Below are 19,137 nucleotides of genomic sequence, written 5' to 3' on the forward strand. Positions count from 1 at the left end.
AGGGGCAAGGGTAGAAAGCATGGAGGCAAAGAAGCGTGTTTGGCCCTGGTTGGGGGCGTAATAGATGATTGAATACATAACTCCCGCAATCTGACCTTTAACGAGTAAGTATCTACCTTCGGTATCTTTTGATCGTGTGAGTGTAGGAATGGAATTCGTTTCGCTAGCAAGATGGCCACCCCCCTTTTTTTTTGGAGTCGGCATTAGCCAGGTAAAATGTTGGAAAGCTACTGTGAAGAAAGGAAGGGGTGTAGCTAGCTGGGAAATGGGTCTCCTGGAGGAGCACAATATCGAGGCTTCTGGCGTGGTAGCTCTGGAATGCCTTACGGCGCTTGGAGGGCGAGTTAAGCCCTTGCGTGTTATGCAAGGCGATCTTGAGTGAAAGATTATGGGGTATAGAGTCGGCCATGGAAGTCAGGGGTGGGTGGCGAACATGAGTGAGGGGGGCTTACCTTTGTCCTTGGAGCATTGGACATGGACTGTGGAGGACTATCGTCCCGGTGGTCCCCTGGGGATGGAATGGGTGAAGGTCTCTGCGAAAGTTCCTGGGGGGATAGGGGAGGAAAGGGGAGGTGCCAGAGAGAAGGCATGGGTAGAGGGAGAAAAGGGGAGAAAGAATGGAGCGAAAAATATGAAAGAACATATTTAGTACAGAAGAAATATAAAACATAACGATCAACAATTCTCTTACGATGACAAAAAGGACTGGCGAACCAAGTCCTAGTCTGGGGCCTCCTGAAAGGGAGGGCTCGGAAAAATTACAACCGCCAAGGGTTGTTTTCCTGGTGTCACCCGAGGGAGGTGCGTCCCTCCGAGTCACAACAGAAAGGGTTACGTGATGGGCCGCTCCGGCCGCGGTCCCCAAGTAGTAAAAAACAATGTAAGGGAACAAGTGAAATAACACATGTCTCAAGGGTCAACCATAAAACAATCTAGTATCAAAAACCCAACAGGACACAAAGTAACAACAAAAAAAAAAAAAAATGCATAGCAAAAAGACACCTTTGTATAAGAGATAAGCTCCCTGGGTAGGTGGTTAGGGGAGGAAGCCTTAGGCTGGAGATTGGGGTAGGTGGAGCCTCTAAGAGCTTAGCTAAAGGCAGGGAGATGCCAAGGGAAAAAAGGAGAGAGGGAAAATAAAGAAAAATAAAGAGAAAATTAAAATAATTACAAAGTGGGGAGAAAGGAGTCCTTGAGGGAGAAGCCCCATCCCTGCTGGGGTGGAGGCTATTAAAGGCACGGACGGGTATCCCAGTTAGCCATAGGGGGGGGTTAATGGGGCCCGACCATAGGAAGCGGAGGATTCTGCAAGGGTCCAAAATGAAAGTCTGAGTCCAGGGGGGTTGCCCACTACTCATTAAAGTGGGTCCCCCCTGCAATCCCATGAAAGGAAAAATCCGTGATCCGGGATGGGATCCAAAGGGGAGCACTCATCTTGGGGGGTGTGAGTCCTGTTGCCTCTTTGGAAGTTGTTTGTTCCATAGTGGGGTTAGGGGGATCCCTGGAGGCGGCCGCTTGGTAGAGCTTGTCTTGGTTGGCTGAAGTAGAGGAGCTAGTCCCTGTGTTATAAGTCTGAGTTGCAGTAACAGACGCTCGCCATCTTGGAAACAGGAAAAGCCATATTGTTTATCTCTTAGTTGAAACTGGAGACGAAAGGGGAATGACCAGCGGTATTTGATGGAATTCTGATTCAAGATTTCAAGCAGGGGTTTGAGGGCTCTGCTCTTCTGAATGGTAGTGGGGGGGGAAATGTCCGCAAAGATTTGGATTTTGTGACCCTGGAAAGAGGTCATCCAGATTACGGGTTTTTCTCATCACTTCTTCTTTGACGTGTAAAAATGAGGTTTAACGACAATGTCCCTCGGGAGGCCATCTTGGCGGGGGAGCTGTAATGCTCTGTGGGCTCTATCGAGCCCTAGCCTATGGCTCTGGATATCTGGAATGAGTTCTTTGATAAAGATTTTGTCGGTGCTGGGTACATCTGCGACAGATTCGGGTAACCCCCGTATGCGGAAATTGTATCGTCTGCTTCTGTTCTCAAGGTCGTCCATTTTAGCCTGAGCGGCTTCTAATTGATCTTGGAGCGTTTGGATGCAGGTCGAGTTCTGGACAGTGCGGGCCACTGTGTTATCTACCACATGTTCTATTGCATCCAGACAGACTCCCAGGCTTTGTAAATCTGCTTTGATGGTGGTTGTGATCTGCTTAGCATTTTGGGCTAGTCCTGTAGCTAGCATGTCAGAGAAGCTCTGCATTAGTAGATTTACATCATGGGACTGGGCTGGCAGCATGGGGGATGAATGCAGGGTGCTTGAAATGCCTGCCAGGCCTAAGGGAGTTTGCAGAGTGGGAGTCTGGAGAATGCCCCCGACAGTTCGATCAAGCAGGGATTCCGTGGAGGCAGGGGAATAGCCCTGGGGAGAAGCTGTACTCACATGGGTTGCCAGCAGTGAAGACCGGTGCTGGATAGGGGGTGGAGGGTCCGCTATGGAGACCTGTTCCTCCGTGGTGCCTCGTGCCTGAGACGCGGCCACCATCTTAGCTGATCTAGGGGCCTTCTGTGTGAAGTCCAGCTGGTGGCTAACTTCTTTTTGGGGCCGATCGGCATGCGAACTGGTGCCTGAGTGGTCCAGGAGGCTTGGGGGTCCGTATGGGAAGTGTCCCGCTCAATGTAGCTGGAAGGGGAGCCGGACGGGCCGGAGCGTTGCGGAGCTCTCGGTTAGAGCGTCTTCCCGGAAGTCCCACGCATGCGCACCGCGCAAGTCTCAAGTCTTCACTTTCAAGTCTCAAGCAAGTCCCAAGTTACTGTGGCAAAAAGAAAGCAAGTCAAGTCATTTATTTTGGTCAAGTCAAAATACTGATCTACCCCATTTCCACCTTTTTAAATGAGTTAAGTCTGTGTTCAGGAAAGGCTTTGTTTTATTTTCAACATTAACAAAACTGCTTTGTCCTTCTTCTTTTTTTTTTTTTTTTTTTTTTTTTTTCTTGCCATATTAAAGAAACACTTTGAATGCCCAAACAGCAGACAAGGAGCAGAACACTCAGCAATTGGTCAACAAGCCTGAAAAAATGTACTCCTTGCTGAGGGGGAAAATAAGGAAGTTCAAAGTTTGAACTTCAAACTAATAACAAAGTATTTTAACATCTAAATCAGTGGACACTAGGGATGAGCTTCAAATTCGAGTCGACCTCATGTTCGACTCGAACATTGCCTGTTCAGCGAACAGTGAACAATTTGGGCTGTTCGCGGCAAATTTGAAAAGCCGGGAACACCCTATACAAGTCTATGGGAGAAATCTGAAGTGCTAATTTTAAAGGGTAATATGCAGGTTACTGTCCTAAAAAGTGTTTGGGGACCTGGGTCCTGCCCCAGGGGACATGGATCAATGCAAAAAAAGTTTTAAAAACTGCAGTTTTTTCAGGAGCACTGATTTTAATAATGATTAAAGTGAAACAATAAAAGTGTAATATTCCTTTAAATGTGGTACCTGGGGGGTGTCTGTAGTATGCCTGTGAAGGGGCGCATGTTTATGGTGCTTAGAACTGTCCCTGCACAAAGTGTCATTTGTGCACAGAAAAAAAAGTCTTTTAAAATCACTTGCGGCTATATTGTCGGCTCCCGTAATACAGAGAACACTCAATGAGTGTTCTCTGTATTAGCCGACAATTCATTCATTGATGAAAAAAGCATGGGGGTTCCCCTAAATCCAATTACCAGGCCCTTCAGGTCTGGTATGGATATTAAGGGGAACCCCGCATCAAATTAAAAAATAAAATTGATGTGGGGTCCCCCTAAAAATCCATACCAGACCCTTTATCCGAGCACGCAACCTGGCCGGCAGCAGGAAAAGAGGGGGGGCGAGAGCGGCCCCCCTCCCTCCTGAACTGTACCAGGCCACATGCCCTCAACATTGGGAGGATGCTTTGGGGGTCTGTGACCCCCCACAAAGCACCATGTCCCCATGTTGATGGGGACAAGGGCCTCATCCCCACAACCCTGAGCGTTGGTTGTAGGGGTCTGCGGGCGGGGGGGGGCTTATCAGAATCTGGAAGCCCCCTTTAACAAGGGGACCCCCAGATCCTGCCCCCCTGTTTGAAATGGTAAGGGGGTACAAAAGTACCCCTACCATTTCACAAAGAAAGTGTAAAAATGGTTAAATAAGACAAACACACTTTTGAAAAATTCCTTTATTAAAAATAAAAAATAAAAAGATTCCAGCGGTGGTAATCCACTCTTGCTATCCAGCGATGGATCTCCGGGGTCCAGCGATGGGGGGATCTCAGTCCAACGCTGTCCATACATGCGTCTTCTGTCTCCACTCTGGAGACACTGCGGGGATCCCAGCGCTGGCGTTTCTTATATTGGGAGGGCAGGGCCACCCGTCACCTGACCCCGCCCCCTCTGATGCTGGTGAGGGAAGCCAGGGGTTCCCCAGTGACGTATGGGTGACCCCGCCCCCTCTGATGTAACGGAAACCTGCATTACATCAGAGGGGGCGGGGTCACCCATACGTCACTGGGGAACCCCTGGCTCCCCTCACCAGCGTCAGAGGGGGCGGGTCAGGCGACGGGTGGCCCCGCCCTCCTAATATAATAAACGTCGGCGCTGGGATCCCCGCAGTGTCTCCGGAGTGGAGACAGAAGACGGATGTATGGACAGCGCTGGACTGAGAGATCCCCCCCGTCGCTGGATATGATCATCCATCGCTGGATAGCAAGAGTGGATTAGCACCGCTGGAATATTTTTTTTTTATTTTTTTAATGAAGGAATTTTTCAAAAGTGTGTTTGTCTTATTTAACCATTTTTACACTTTCTTTGTGAAATGGTAGGGGTACTTTTGTACCCCGTTACCATTTCAAACAGGGGGGGCCAGGATCTGGGGGTCCCCTTGTTAAAGGGTGCTTCCAGATTCTGATAAGCCCCCCCACAACCACCGCTCAGGGTTGTGGGGATGAGGCCCTTGACATGGTGCTTTGAGGGGTCATAGACCCCCAAAGCATCCTCCCAATGTTGAGGGCATGTGGCCTGGTACGGTTCAGGAGGGAGGGGGGGCTGCTCTCTTGTCCCCCCCCCCCCCTCTTTTCCTGCGGCTGGCCAGGTTGCGTGCTCGGATAAAGGGTCTGGTATGGATTTTTAGGGGGACCCCACGTCAATTTTTTAAATTTGATGCGGGGTTCCCCTTAATATCCATATCAGGTTTGAAGGGCCTGGTAATTGAATTTAGGGGAACCTTTTTTTTTTTTTTTTTTTTTTTTTTTTATCAATCAATGAATGAATGACTGAATTGTCGGCTAATACAGAGAGCACTCATTGAGTGTTCACTGTATTACGGGAGCCGACAATATAGCCGCAAGTGATTTTAAAATACTTTTTTTTCCTGCATAAATGACACTTTGTGCAGGGACAGTTCTAAGCACCATAAACATGTGCCCCTTCACAGGCATACTACAGACACCCCCCAGGTACCACATTTAAAGGAATATTACACTTTTATTGTTTCACTTTAATCATTATTAAAATCACTGCTCCTGAAAAAACAGCCATTTTTAAAACTTTTTTTCGCATTGATCCATGTCCCCTGGGGCAGGACCCAGGTCCCCAAACATTTTTTAGGACAGTAACTTGCATATTAGCCTTTAAAATTAGCACTTTAGATTGTGAACGTTCGAGTCCCATAGACTTTAATAGGGTTCTAAAGTTCACACGAAGTTTAGGTCTGTTCGCAGGTTCTGGTGCGAACCGAACAGGGGGGTGTTCGGCTCATCCCTAGTGGACACAATGCCAGCATCTGGACACTTGAATAGTGATGAGAATAGCCACTTAAAATGCCATATATGGGGGTGTGCAATGGATCAGTTTTAGGGTTTTAATATACTTTTGTAAATAGCACCCTATACATTTATAGTCGGTGGTAGTTGTATCCTCTGCCTTATGCCCTGATAAAATAACATTTACGGTAATTACAGTGCAGGTCAGTATGATCACTGATTGCATGAGCTAGCACTTATGTTAAAAATTGTGTTTTTTATATGAAAATTGTAAATAAAACAAGTGACCTAATGGATAATTCTGAGTGAGATTCTTTTTGAACCAAAGATGTGAGCTTTATTTTTTGATTGTGCATTGTACTACAGCAGAATTAAAAAACCTACTATATAAGAATATACTATGCATATACTAACCCTAGTATTGACAAGATATCCTCTTCTTTAATAGAGAAGGTATGTAGAGGTGGTTGACCATATAAAAATGGCAGGGATGAGGAACAAGGAAATTAATTCACTATCTATCTCCTGATCGGCGGTGGGCGGCGCCCATTCCAGTATTCAAAAGCTGCGCCTCCTCCTCGTCTGATAGGCGGAACACTCAATTTCCCAGCATTCAGTATTCTGCCTATCACTGACATCCACTTATCCGCATAACACAGACGAGGATGAGAGGATGTCCATGATAGGCTGAACACTGCCTGCTGTGAAATTGGGTGTTCCGCCTATCGCAGACAAGGAGGCGTGGCTTTTGAACACTGCAATGTCCGCCGTCTGTCTGCATGACACGCTGATCAGGCGGCGGCTTGCGGTTAGTGTTAGTGGTGGTTACGGTTAGGGGTGGTGGTGGTGTTATGGTGCCAACTTGCCAAGTAATTGCAAGTCATATAGCCCAAGTCAGTCAAGTTGCAAGTCAGTAGTGACAAGTCAGTCAAGTCGAGTCATTTTATTGAATTCAACCAAGCAAGTCGCAAGTCCTCAAACGGGTGACTCAAGTCTGACTTAAGTCAAGTCATGTGACTCAAGTCCCCCACCTCAGGTGTTATGCAATATAATGGTGCAAAAAAAAATATTGCTTTTCATTAACAAAGTTCATAGAATCCAATAGTTCAGAATAAGTCTATGTACTACTTCAAACTAAAAGCTTCAAGCAGCACTGCTCAGGTGTGAACAGGCACTTATAATCTCTGTGTTCAAATGTGAAATCTTCAACTGCAGTCTTTTTTTTTTTTTTTTTTTTTTTTCTCCTGGTCAAATGCTGCATTATGCAACTCTCCAGGACCAGCCAGGAAAGATTAAAAAATACGCCAAAGGTAAGTTGGGTATCCCTGGCTGGTGAAGACACGTCTGCATGATTTGTCTAATGTAATGTTCCTGCAGACACCGCTTTTCTGGGGACTTCCTGGCTGCATAATCCTGGTAGATACTCCCAGACAGTCAAAGGGTTTCCAGACCCATCTCTTTTCCATGCTCTGATCGGAAGAGGCAGAAAAAATCCCTGGACTCCTCCATGGGCCATAAGCTGTAAGTCGGTTATCCCGTAGTCTCCTCCAAAAGCCACAGTGGTTACTGTTAACAAAGCATAGCCTTTACACTGATCAGTTTGCCTATAATAGGTATGATCATAAAGTGGCTTGGTAGACATGGGGAAGAAAACTGCCTCCTCACATCCAAATATGTGGCAAGAGCTTAGCAATTATGTATCTGTCACAAACACGTTCACTTATCTCACATCTGTATCCTGCTCCACTCTTGCTTCGGTTAACATTTCTAGGGCTACAATTGCCATTGTAAGGGTTGGCAGACATTTCCACTCAGTCTCCAGTCGTGCAATTTCTGTCTCCTGTGTAAGGACTTCTCTTCCCCCCCCCCCCCACAAGGACACCTCACCCTTGGTGAGAAACCTGGAGTACTTAAACTGTATTCCTTAAAGGGACCATAACTCAAATAATGGGGCCACATCTCTTGTCCAGGACACATGCCTGGCATCCTGTGGCACAAGTAATTTTGATGTTGTAAAAATTGATGTATGTAGGTGTTGCTTAAAGCAGAGTTCCACTCCCCCCCCCCCCCCCCCCTTTTTGAAAAATGGTGCTTAGATCTGCCTTTCATGTAATTTTCTGTTTGGAAAGAACGCAATGGAATCCTTCAGCGATGCCCACTGACTCCTGGGAACGATGACACACCTCTCCCGGAAGCAGAGGCGCCGCAGGTAATGATGTACATTGCCACGGCCCTGAAAAGACAGATTACAAAGAACACCCTAGCCACCCACAAGCAGTAAGCCAAAATGAATTGTTGCCAAACCTTTTATTTGCAATAATGTATTGATTTCATTTATGGGTGGAACGCCGCTTTAAATTTTGGGCCAACATATTTTCAGCAAATCTTTTAATGTCTTTGTGTCTCAGGTCGCTGCGAAGCCATTCGTATGCTAATGGCTGACCAGTGTATGGATTGGAAAGAAGAGGTGGTGAAATTTGATGCTTGGATGAAAGGAGACCTCAAAAAAGAAGCTGTAAGTTTATTATTCGGGATTTGTAGCACCAAGAGTTTGCGCAGTGCTTTACAACACAAGGGCAGACAGTTGTTACAATACAGGAGGAATCGGAGGGCCCTGCTTGTTAGAGCTTACAATCTAGAAATTTATCAAAAGGATTCCTATTTTCCTGGTGAGACAGTGGGGAAATATGGGTTTGGCACAAAACATCTTTGCAATGGTAGATGTAATGACTGAGCGCGTTTTTGGCAGTCATTTAGGCTACCAAAATACATTTTGTGGTTTTTATTTCTTTTCACGTGATTTGGTATAAAGTGTACATTTTCAAAGTGAATAGCCTCTCACCAGTGCTGCTAAATGGCATTTCTCAAAGTTCTTGACTGGATGAGTAGCACTTTTCTTCTTTCGACTGAACACCTTCACACTCCAGATTAAAGCTGTTTCACTATTATATCCAGTTCATCACAGCTACTTTATCATACATCATAGGACACAGAGCCTCAAATATTTACTTAGTGGGTTATGGGCCTACCTTCAGGTGTTGACACTGGTATAACAAGTACAGGAAGTTGCCTCCCCTATATAACCTCTCCTCCTCCCAGGAGTACCTCTGTTTTTTCGCCAGTGTCTAAGGTATTGGTCACGGGTGAAGATGGGCTCTGATGAGCTCCTAGAGGGATCCATGATGGATTATAAAGAACCTCCCTAACAAATTCATCCTCGCCACTGAGGCCATAGGATGGTACCTGGATCTTGGCTCAAGAACGAGGTTTTTTGCCTGTAATGCTCCTCTCTGAGAGCTGGACCCTAGGAACCAGGACTCTTTTTGGTCTTGCTATATTTCCTAAAGTTGTCCTGAGGGGTGCTCTACAAGGCCCAAAGGAGCAGAACCTCTTTTAAAAGGGCCCCAGTCTTTGAGCATGTTGCAACGCAGCCCGCCCGTGATGGGCAAAGTTTGGATCTGCTGTTTTAGCAGTATCCTGCAGCGAGGACAAGGTAGGGGAAAAGGCTATGCTTTTTCCTTCATGTATCTTGTATGAATAAAGAGTCTCTTTTAAGGGGACTAAATTTGCACACATTTGCACGATGCCTTTTCAGCAGTGTTGTCTCACTAGATGTATAGTCCCAGCGGAGGGCAAAAACTTCGGGGAAAGACTGTTTCCTTTATGTATCTTAAATGCAATGTTGGCAGCTGCAGGGGATAAAGCTTTTTAAAAAAAATAAAATAAAAAGATGGGGAAAACAGGAATCTGCTGTCAGACCCTTCCCATCTGCTCCTTATAGTGCGTCCTCTACTTACTCTTCAGCCTGCTGTCTGTGGCAGAAAAGGCACAGGGCACTGGAATTGCCGTTTTTTTTTTTTTTTTTTTTTTTTTCTTTTTACGGCTGGTCGTCGCTCTCCCTGCATATTCTGCTACAGCAGACTCTAATATGGCTAGTTCATGCGCGAACAGCATACAAGGAGTGGGCGGGTCGGCCAGAGGATGCAGAGGGGCGTGGCCAAAGGGTCACATGATGCTGTGTGAATGGACATCTATGTCCCATATACAGCATTTGTTAAAGAGGAAGTAAACCCTGATGGGTTTACTTCCTCTTTCATTCCCTGCAAAGGCAAAGCATAATGGACTACTATGCATCGCATAGTAGACCATTATGTGTCACTTACCTGACACAGGAGCCAGCGATGTCACTGCTGTCCCCTGTAGTCCGGCGCATCCATCTTTTCGGTGGGGTCTCGCAGCTCCGCGGCTGTCATTCGGCGGAGCCGCAATGACGTCACTCCCGCGCATGCGCACGGGAGCCGACGCGCGACAGCTCCGTTGTTGGAAATGCCTCACTCAGTGCGCCTGCGCGCCGCTGTCTACGGGGCATGCGCCATAGACAACGGTGCCTGTCTTCGGGCAAATATCTCCTAAACTGTATAGGTTTAGGAGATATTTCTTGGACCTACAGGTAAGCCTTAATCTAGGCTTACCTGTAGGTCAAAGTGGTTTGTAAGGGTTTACAACCACTTTAATTAAGGGGGAAGCGCTGAAGACTCCAATCGGGTCCACCTGAGGCTTGCATATAAGACACTCTTTAGAAATCTTTTGCTGAAGGGAGGCGTCTGTCACACTGGAGACATCAGAGCGCTGGGCATGTAAGGGTGTAAAGTGGGCATTTCTAGTACAGGAAATAACTGTGTATCTTAGCAGCAAAAAATAACTGTTATGATGGCATTGTGTTGCTAGAAATATTCTCAGGCAAATAATAGTTTATGTATACCTCTGCTTTTGTACTTGGCATTGTCTTCCAGACCTACCGTAAAGGTACCTAAGGTGTCACCCCGGGCACTGGGAACTCTATACTGTCATCCTCTTCAGAGAGATCAGACCTGGCAAACCAGGGTGAGTCATTGGAAGCTAGCGGTGGTGCAACTGCTTCACACACTTCAGCCCCTGTATACGTGACTGAAGAAGCACTTTCTTTTGCCCTGCAGGGCTTAGAAGGAAGATTAGCGACTTTAATCGCATCCTCCAAGTGGATGGGAAATGTCCTAGAGCCCCATCCCCCACCTTAGACTCTTTACAGTCAGTGGAGGGTCCAAAGGAACTATGGGGACAAGACTAGGTATTACCCTCAGAAGATCGGGAAGAAAAGCAAGCCGATTATTCCTCTGCAGAGGAAACAATACTTGAAGTTTCAGCTTCACAATCTGAAGTACAGAGCCTTACAGATATGGTCCGCTCCACTTTCATGCTACCCCTAACAGTTAGCTGAAGGTTCGGTCTCCTCCTTGGGTTCCCTGAAACCTTTACAGCCTTTGCACGCGTTTCCCGTACACGCATTACTAGAGAAGCTTATTTTGAATGGGATCATCCGTATAAACATTTTTCCCCTCCAAGGAGATTCTCAAGTCTGTATCCTATGGAGGAAAAGTTCACTAAGAGATGGAAGGTTTCAGCAGTGGACGCTGCGATTTCCAATGTGAACAAAAGCTTAACTTGTCCAGTGGACAATGCACATATGGTTAAAGATCCAACAGATAAAAAATTGGAAGGTCTGTTAATCTATTTTTCCATGGCAGGGACTGTAACTCATCCTGTAATAGCAGCTATAGGCATTTGTCAGTCCTTTTAAGGACCAATTTACAGATGCTTTCAAAGAGCTCCCTGCACAACAAGCTCAGGAGTTGACCAAGCTACCCAGGGCATTATGCTTTGCCATAGATGCTACAAAGGATTCTATTCACCAGGCTTCACACCTGACGCTTGTACTTATACACATGCAAAGGACCCTTTGGTTAAAGGGTTGGTCAGATGAAACGCCTTGTAAGAACGACTATTTGGCGATAGTTTGGATAAATACATTCAATTTCCAGTGGAAAGAGTACTCTTGTCAGTCAAAAGAAAATATATAAATGTTCTTTGTGTAAACAGATCCCCCCCCCCCCCCCCGCGCGTCAAGGGCATCCACCTCTAGGCAGGGGCGACGCCCTCCACCGTCAGACTGTATGGAAAGATCCCAGGGTCAAACCCAGGCACAAAGCAAGACCTGGGGCCGCAAGGCTTCATCATGAAGAGGCATCTCCCCTCACCAAGGTGGGGGGAGACTTCTGAGGTACTCATAAGTCTGGCAAGAGGAAATTCAGGACAGATGGACTCTCTCCACAGTAACCCTAAGATACAAGCTAGAATTTTGAGTTTCCGCCGTCCCGTTTTCTGAGATCAAACATTCCCAGGGATCCAGGCAAAAGGCTATCCCTGTTTAAAAGCATTAGACCAATTATTGGCTCAAGGGGTGATCATACAGATTCCCAAACAAGCAAGGTTTGGGGTTATACTCAAACCTATTTATGGTGCCAAAGCCAAATGGGGATATCAGACCATTTCTAGATTTACGGAATCTAAATCGGTTCCTGAAGTTCTGCTCCTTTCGCATGGAGTCAATCAAATCAGTCGTTTCTATTCTACAAGGAGGAGAACTTCTGGCATCCATCGACATCAGAGATTCAAATCTGCATGTCCCTATATTCCCTCCTCACCAGAGGTTTCTGCGTGTAGAAGAGAAGCACTTTGTAGCTTTGCCCTTCGGCCTTGCTACAGTACCCCGGGTATTCACAAAAGTACTAGCCCCACCTCTAGCCAGGTTAAGGACACAGGGCATAACTGTCTTGCTTTATTTGGACGATCTGTTGATAGACCAGTCAGTGGTTTGCTTGAAGCAAGGTGTAGCCATTACAAGCAGTTACCTGGAAGATCTGGGTTGGATTCTCAACCTAAAGAAGTCCTCACTAAAGGGGCTGAAGTATTTGGTCATGATCATAGACACAGCCCAGAAAAAGGTTTTCTTGCCTCCTGCAAAGATCAGCTCCATACAGGAGCTAGTGAGGATGTCAAGGAGAAATCCTTCAATCCGCCTTTTGTATGAGGTTGTTAGGGAAGATGGTAGCTTCATTCGAAGCAGTTCCCTATGCCCAATTCCATTCAAGACTGTTTCAAAACAGTATCCTATCTGCTTGTAACAAAATGATTCAAGCTTTAGATTTGCCAATGCAGCTGTCCCCATGAGTGTTCCAAAGCCTCAGTTGGTGGTGGTTCTCCCCTGCTGAAGGGGAAATCCTTCAGACCAGTTATCTGGAAAATGGCAACGGATGCCAGCCTTTCAGGCTGGGGAGAAGTACTAGAAAGGACGACTGTCCAGGGACAATGGTCAAGAACCAAAAAAGCATTGCCCATCAACCTTCTAGAGATTCGGGCAATATATCTGGCTCCAAGAACCTGGACCTCCGGGTTAAAGAATTGTCCTGTCAGGATCCAATCTGACAATGCCACGGCTGCAGCCTATATCAATCACCAAGGGGGCACCAAGAGTGTCTCAGCTCAGAGAGGTGAGCCAGATTCTAACTTGGGCAGAGAATGTCCCATGCCAATCGGCAGTTTTCATTGCGGAGTAGAGAATTGGCAGGTGGACTATATAAGTCGCCAGCAGTTATTCCCGGGGAATGGTCTCTGCACCCCGAAGTGTTTCGGGCTGTTTGCCAAAGATGGGGGACTCCGGACATAGACCTTCTTCTGGCGTCCAGATTCAACACAAAGGATAGTCAACTTTGAGTCCAGGACAATGGATCCACTCGCATATGGAACAGATGCGTTGGTGACCCTGTCTGTGTGCTATGGTCCATGGCCCCTCCCACTAAAGCCAAACCTATCTCAGGGGCTGATATTCCATCCTACTTTACGACTGCTAAATTTAACGGCTTGGCTATTGAGACCCACATTCTGAAGAAACGTGGGCTTTCTAGGTCAGTTATCTCTACTTTTGATGATAGGAAGCCAGCTTCTAGAGCTATATATTAGAATCTGGAAGACTGTTTGTTGGTGTGAATCCAAGGGTTGGCACCCTCGAAGATATAGGCAGAATTCTTGTCTTTCTACAGTTAGGTGTAGAGATGACGTTGGCCCTGAGTACTATTAAGGGCCAAGTCTCAGTCTTATCAATTTTATTTCAAAGACCGCTTGCTACGCATTCTTTAGTCTGGGGTTTCATGCAAGGAGTGCTGCGGATTAATCCACCAGTTAAATCACCCTTAAGCCCTTGGGACTTAAACTTTAGTTTTGTCTGTGTTACAAAACAGCCATTCGAACCGTTACAACATATTCCTTTAGTCCTTTTGACACAGAAGCTGATATTTTTGGTTGCTATATCCTCTGCAAGGAGCGTGTCAGCATTGGCTGCTCTTTCTTGTAAAGAGCCATATTTGATTATTCATGAGGACAGAGTGGTTTTACGCTCTCCCAGATTTTTGACAAAAGTGGTTTCAGGCTTTCATCTGAATGAAGATATTGTCCTGCCTTAGGCCGCGTACACACGGGCGGACTGTTCGCCCAACTTTGTTCGTCAAACAGTTTGAGCGGACAGTCCGCTCAAAATTAGCATGGACGGACTTGACCACACACGACGAACGAACAGTCAGCTGAAACTTGCGCGATGACGTGAACGGCACGTACGACGGGACGAGAAATACGACGTCCAATACACTGCAATGCAACCTTCGCCGTGTAAATCCTTTCTGAGCATGCGCGGAACTTAGTTTGATGAACAAGCCTACACACGGGCGGACTGTCCGCTCAAACCAAGTTTCAGCGGACAGTTTTACGGGATTTCCGAAAAACTTTGTTCGTCAGACTGTCCGCTGAAGCCCACACACGAGCGGACTGTCCGCTGAAACACTGTTCAGCGGACAAAGTTGGGCGAACAGTCCGCCCGTGTGTACGCGGCCTTAGTTTTTCCCAAGACCAGCTTCCAGGGAAGAAAGGTCACAACATTGTCTTGATGTAGTGAGAACAGTGAAGATCTATTTGAAGAAAACTGCTCAGATTCGTAAAACTGACGCTTATTCTGCCAGAGGGTCCTATAAAAATACGCACAGCATCAAAATCCACTGTCGTTAAGTGGATTCAGCAAGTTCTAGTTCAAACTTATGATTTTAAAGGGAAAGATTCCCCCTTTTCAAGTTAAGGCGCATTCTACCAGAGCAGTTGTTGCTTCTTGGGCAGTGCGTCACCAGGCCTCAGTTTTCAGATCTGCAAGGCAGCGACTTGGTCTTCAGTACATACATTTGCAAAATTTTATCAAGTGGATGTAAGCTGAAATGAGGATATCGCCTTCGGGCACAGTGTGCTGCAGACAGCAGTAGAAGTCCTCAGGTCTGGGGGTTACCCTATGGGTTGTCTCTCCCTCCCCTCAAGTAGCATTGCTATGGGACATCCCACTAAGTAAATACTTGAGGCTCTGTGTCCTATGTATGATAAAGAAAATAGGATTTTAAAACTGCTTACCTGTAAAATCCTTTTCATGGAGTACATCATAGGACACAGAGCTCCCGCCCCTCTGTTTTATGGGGTAAGAATATATTGCTTGGCTACAAAAACGGAGGTACTCCTGGAAGGAGGAGGGGTTATATAGGGGAGTCAACTTCCTGTATTTGTTATACCAGTGTCAACACCTGAAGGTAGGCCCATAACCTACTAAGTAAATACTTGAGACTCTGTGTCCTATGATGTACTCTAAGAGAGGATTTTACAGGTAAGCTGTTTTAAAAATCCTTCTTTTATTTTTATTTTTTTTTTGGAGACAGATTTAGCATAAAATCACCCGCATCCTTAAAAATGGTGTCTTGTGAAAACTAAACTAGTACAGTGCTTTTTTTTGAATACCGGATGGTGCAATGGGAAATCTTTTAAGGTTTATTGCAGTTTCTTTAGCACTGCACTAGTCATTTCTTTAGAGGCCTTATCAGATCAATTGTTTCCATTCTATACTTAGATCAGTATCCACCATGCATTGTATGTTGGCAGCTTTTAAATTCCAGAACTGGCAATTCACCACCTTAAGTTATAGGCTTCACCATAGCTTGAGGTTGGTGGGTTAGTTTGTCAACCGGGAGATGGTTGACTATATGACCATATGCATACCTACATCAGTTTCTTAGGCTACCTCTTTGCTACTGGATAATTTATGATTATGTTGGCACTGGAAGCATAATCCCTTTAGGCAAACGATACTGCAGTGTGGCAGAAGTGTAAATTGACTGTACAGAGTAAGATTGATTCATTGTCCTTGTATCTGAAGAACTTCACAGACCTTACTAAATGCTTGGCTCCCCCCGCCCCCCCCCCCCCCCCCAGTCCACTATTTTGAAAAATTGAAGTAGCTGAACAGCAGCTGCATCCAGTTGGATAAAGCTACAAGTATTCTTGGTAAAATCTGGCTGACGGAATACAACAGGCAAAGTCCACCTAGGCTGTATAGCATGGATGGAGACCTCCCTTTTTGTGTCTTGTAGTGGCAGTTTGAGGAAGGTGTAGTAAACTTTTTTGTTTGTTTCGGGGCTTAAAGCCACTGCATAAGCAGAAGTCTACCAGCTAGCAATTTTAGGTTACGGGTGCAAACTGAAGATTCTTGGTACAGGTTTATATGCTGTGTACACACGACTGGACTTTCCAGCAGAAAAGGTCCAACGGTCTTCCCGACGTACTTTCAATGGAGTTACGACGGACTTCCGAACAGACTTGCCCACACACGAACAGACTAAAATCCATTTGAAAGTCCATTTGTTTTGAGTGTGACGTACGGCGGGACTAGAAAAGGGTTCAATAACCAGTAGCCAACAGCTGCCTATGCGTCGTATTTGGTCCATTGGACCAGCATACAGACTAACGGTTTTCCCGATAGGAATTGAGTCAGTCCGGACAGATTTGAAACCTGTTCTATTTCTAGGTCCATCTGAATGTTTTTTTTCTTGAAAAAATAAATAATTGGACTATCCCACACACCATCGGCCTATCCGAAATGATTCTGTCTGACCTATTCTGCCAGAAAGTCCAGTCGTGTGTACGTGGCATTAGATGTTTGCCTTTCTGAATGCTTGCTTTGCTTGTCAGGTATTTGGCCAACTTCCAGGATTCAAGGATGGAGCCTTCACCATGTATCAGTCAAATGCCATACTCCGCCATCTAGCTAGGAATCGTGGTAAGTGGTTTGTGGCACTTTAAAATAATTTTTTTTGTTTTATAATAAAGATGGGAGCCTGTAAGTGAAGTAATGCTGGAGCTTAAAAGGGATGGCCTATTCCCTTGCTGTCTACAGCTATCAAGTCCTATATTGATAACAAATTTAGAAGGGTAGGAGGTTACATGGCTATTTGAATGGCCAACATCCCTTAAATTACCATATTTATTGGCATATAACACACCTTTTTCCCCTTAATTTCAAGAGGAAATCGTGGGTGCGTGTTATACGCCGATCTCCGCTGACTGAGGGTGAGAGGAGTGAGCGCCGCCGAGATACAACATAGTCAAGTGTACTGTGTATTCGGCTCCGCTCGCAGTCCTGCCATTGGACCTCTGTTATGTCCATTATAGGAGCTGGGCCAAGGGACGGGACTGCGAGCGGTGCCGAATGGAGCCGAGATACACAGGACATCCGGGTGACGCTAATTTTAAAAACAAGCAAATTACACTGAACAAGGCTGTAATCACACTGGGCAAGGCTGCAGTGACACTGATCGTTCTGCAATGATGAACAAGGCTGCAGATGGACACTGATAAGGCTGCATTTACTAATTTCCACTCCTCGGTGTCATGTGACTCGTTAGTGTTACAAAGTCTCGGCTGTGAATGAGGAGCGGGTATGTTAAATTTGGTCTTATCCCTCTCAATTTCTCATAATGGTCACTGGAAGTTCAACATGGCACCTCACGGCAAAGAAATCCCAGAGGATCTGAAAAAAATAATTGTTGCTCTACATAAAGATGGCCTAGGCTATAAGAATGCCAAGACCCTGAAACTGAGCTGCAGATCAGTGGCCAAGACCATACAGTGGTTTAACAGGACAGGTTCCACTCAGAATAGGCCTTTCCATAGTCGACCAAAGAAGTTGAGTGCACGTGCTCAGCGTCTTATTCAGAGGTTGTCTTTGGAAAATAGACGTATGAGTGCTGTTGCTGCAGCGGTTAAAGGAATGGGGGGGGGGGGGCGGCTGTCAGTGCTCAAACCATATGCGGCACGCTGTATCAAATTGGTCTGCATGGGTGTCGTCCCAGAAAGATACGCCTCTTCTGAAGATGATGCACGAGTCTACAAACGGTTTGCTGAAAACGAGCAGGACCTAGATTACTGGAACTGGAACTTGTTTGGCTCAGATGGTGTCAAGCGTGTGTGGCAGCAACTAGGTGAGGAGTACAAAGATAAGTGTGTCTTGTCTACAGTCAAGCATGGTGGTGGGAGTATCATGGTCTGGGGCTGCATGAGTGCTGGTGTTACTGGGGAGCTACAGTGCATTGAGGGAACAATGAATGTCAATATGTACTGTGGCATAGTGAAGCAGAGCACGACCCCCTCCCTTCGGAGACTGGGCCGCAGGGCAGTATTCCAACATGGCGCCCCCAAACACACCTCCCAAGATGACCACTGCCTTGCTAAAGAAGCTGCAGTTAAAGGTGAGGGTGTTGGTCAAGCATGTCTCCAGCCCTAAACCCTATTGAGCATCTGTGGGGTATCCTCAAACGGAAGGTGGAGGAGAACAAGTTCTCTAACTTCCACCAGCTCCATGATCGTCAAAGTATGTACACTATGCATTGCTGTGATTACAGCATTAGCTTGATGGCATGACCAAAAACCTACCTAAAGATTCCCAATCCAAGGTGTAAAGGCACAGATCTAAAACCAGTGTGGGGGCGTGGCTTAGCAATAGCAGCATGCGGATGCTTTCTGCTGGAGCTCTGCAGGGACTGAAGCAGAGAACGGACAGACAAACTTTGCAGATCCACTGCTGCTTCATGACTGGAGATGGAAGGCACACACAAACTGCAGGGAGGTGAAATCGGCCATTACTTTATCTGGCAGCACACCACTCCATCTCCTGCGGCTAAGATGGGGTCAACCCGGCTGCTGCTGATGCAACAACTAAGAAAACCTCAGCGGCCCCGCAGGGGAAGCAGCTAGGCAGATGGACGAGATAATGGGAGACAGTGGGCGATTCATGTCTGGACTCGCAGCCTGACACTGGGCTCATGCTGGGGCCGGATGGCAGGCCTCAGATTTCTCTCTGTCAATCACAGATCACCCCACTAAACAGGACCTCCAGGCCATGGCTGACTCCTTCTCTGGCTAGACAAAGGGCTAAGTCCCTTAACTGTCTCTCCCTCTGTAGCTCTATCATATCAGCCTGCTAAGTTCTCACTTATTCATGGTGACGGCAGCCTGAGCTGTGTTACGCCCAGTTCCACACCAGAGTTTTGCAGAAGGAGATCTTGTCAAAATGGGACAAATCTCTGTCCCTTGATTGACAGATCCAGGTGAGCCAGGCAGTCAGGGACTCACTGATCT

The 19,137-nt window shown here is 46.4% G+C and overlaps 1 protein-coding gene across 1 annotated transcript in view; it reads left to right on the forward strand.

Annotated features, from left to right (window-relative positions):
* The window catches only part of LOC143929773 (glutathione S-transferase P 1-like), a 131,048-nt gene extending 114,092 nt beyond the window's left edge, over positions 1–16,956 (forward strand). Inside the window, exons 3-5 of the mRNA XM_077453751.1 lie at positions 8,178–8,284; positions 16,693–16,780; positions 16,898–16,956. Of these exons, the coding sequence (XP_077309877.1) occupies positions 8,178–8,284; positions 16,693–16,780; positions 16,898–16,956 (254 nt within the window). The remainder of the gene's footprint in view (positions 1–8,177; positions 8,285–16,692; positions 16,781–16,897) is intronic.
* The last annotated feature ends 2,181 nt before the right edge of the window (positions 16,957–19,137 follow it).

Source organism: Lithobates pipiens, unplaced genomic scaffold (assembly GCF_037356315.1).
Source record: "Lithobates pipiens isolate NorthernLeopardFrog02 unplaced genomic scaffold, aLitPip1_a1.2 Scaffold_25, whole genome shotgun sequence".
Classification (NCBI taxonomy): domain Eukaryota; kingdom Metazoa; phylum Chordata; class Amphibia; order Anura; family Ranidae; genus Lithobates; species Lithobates pipiens.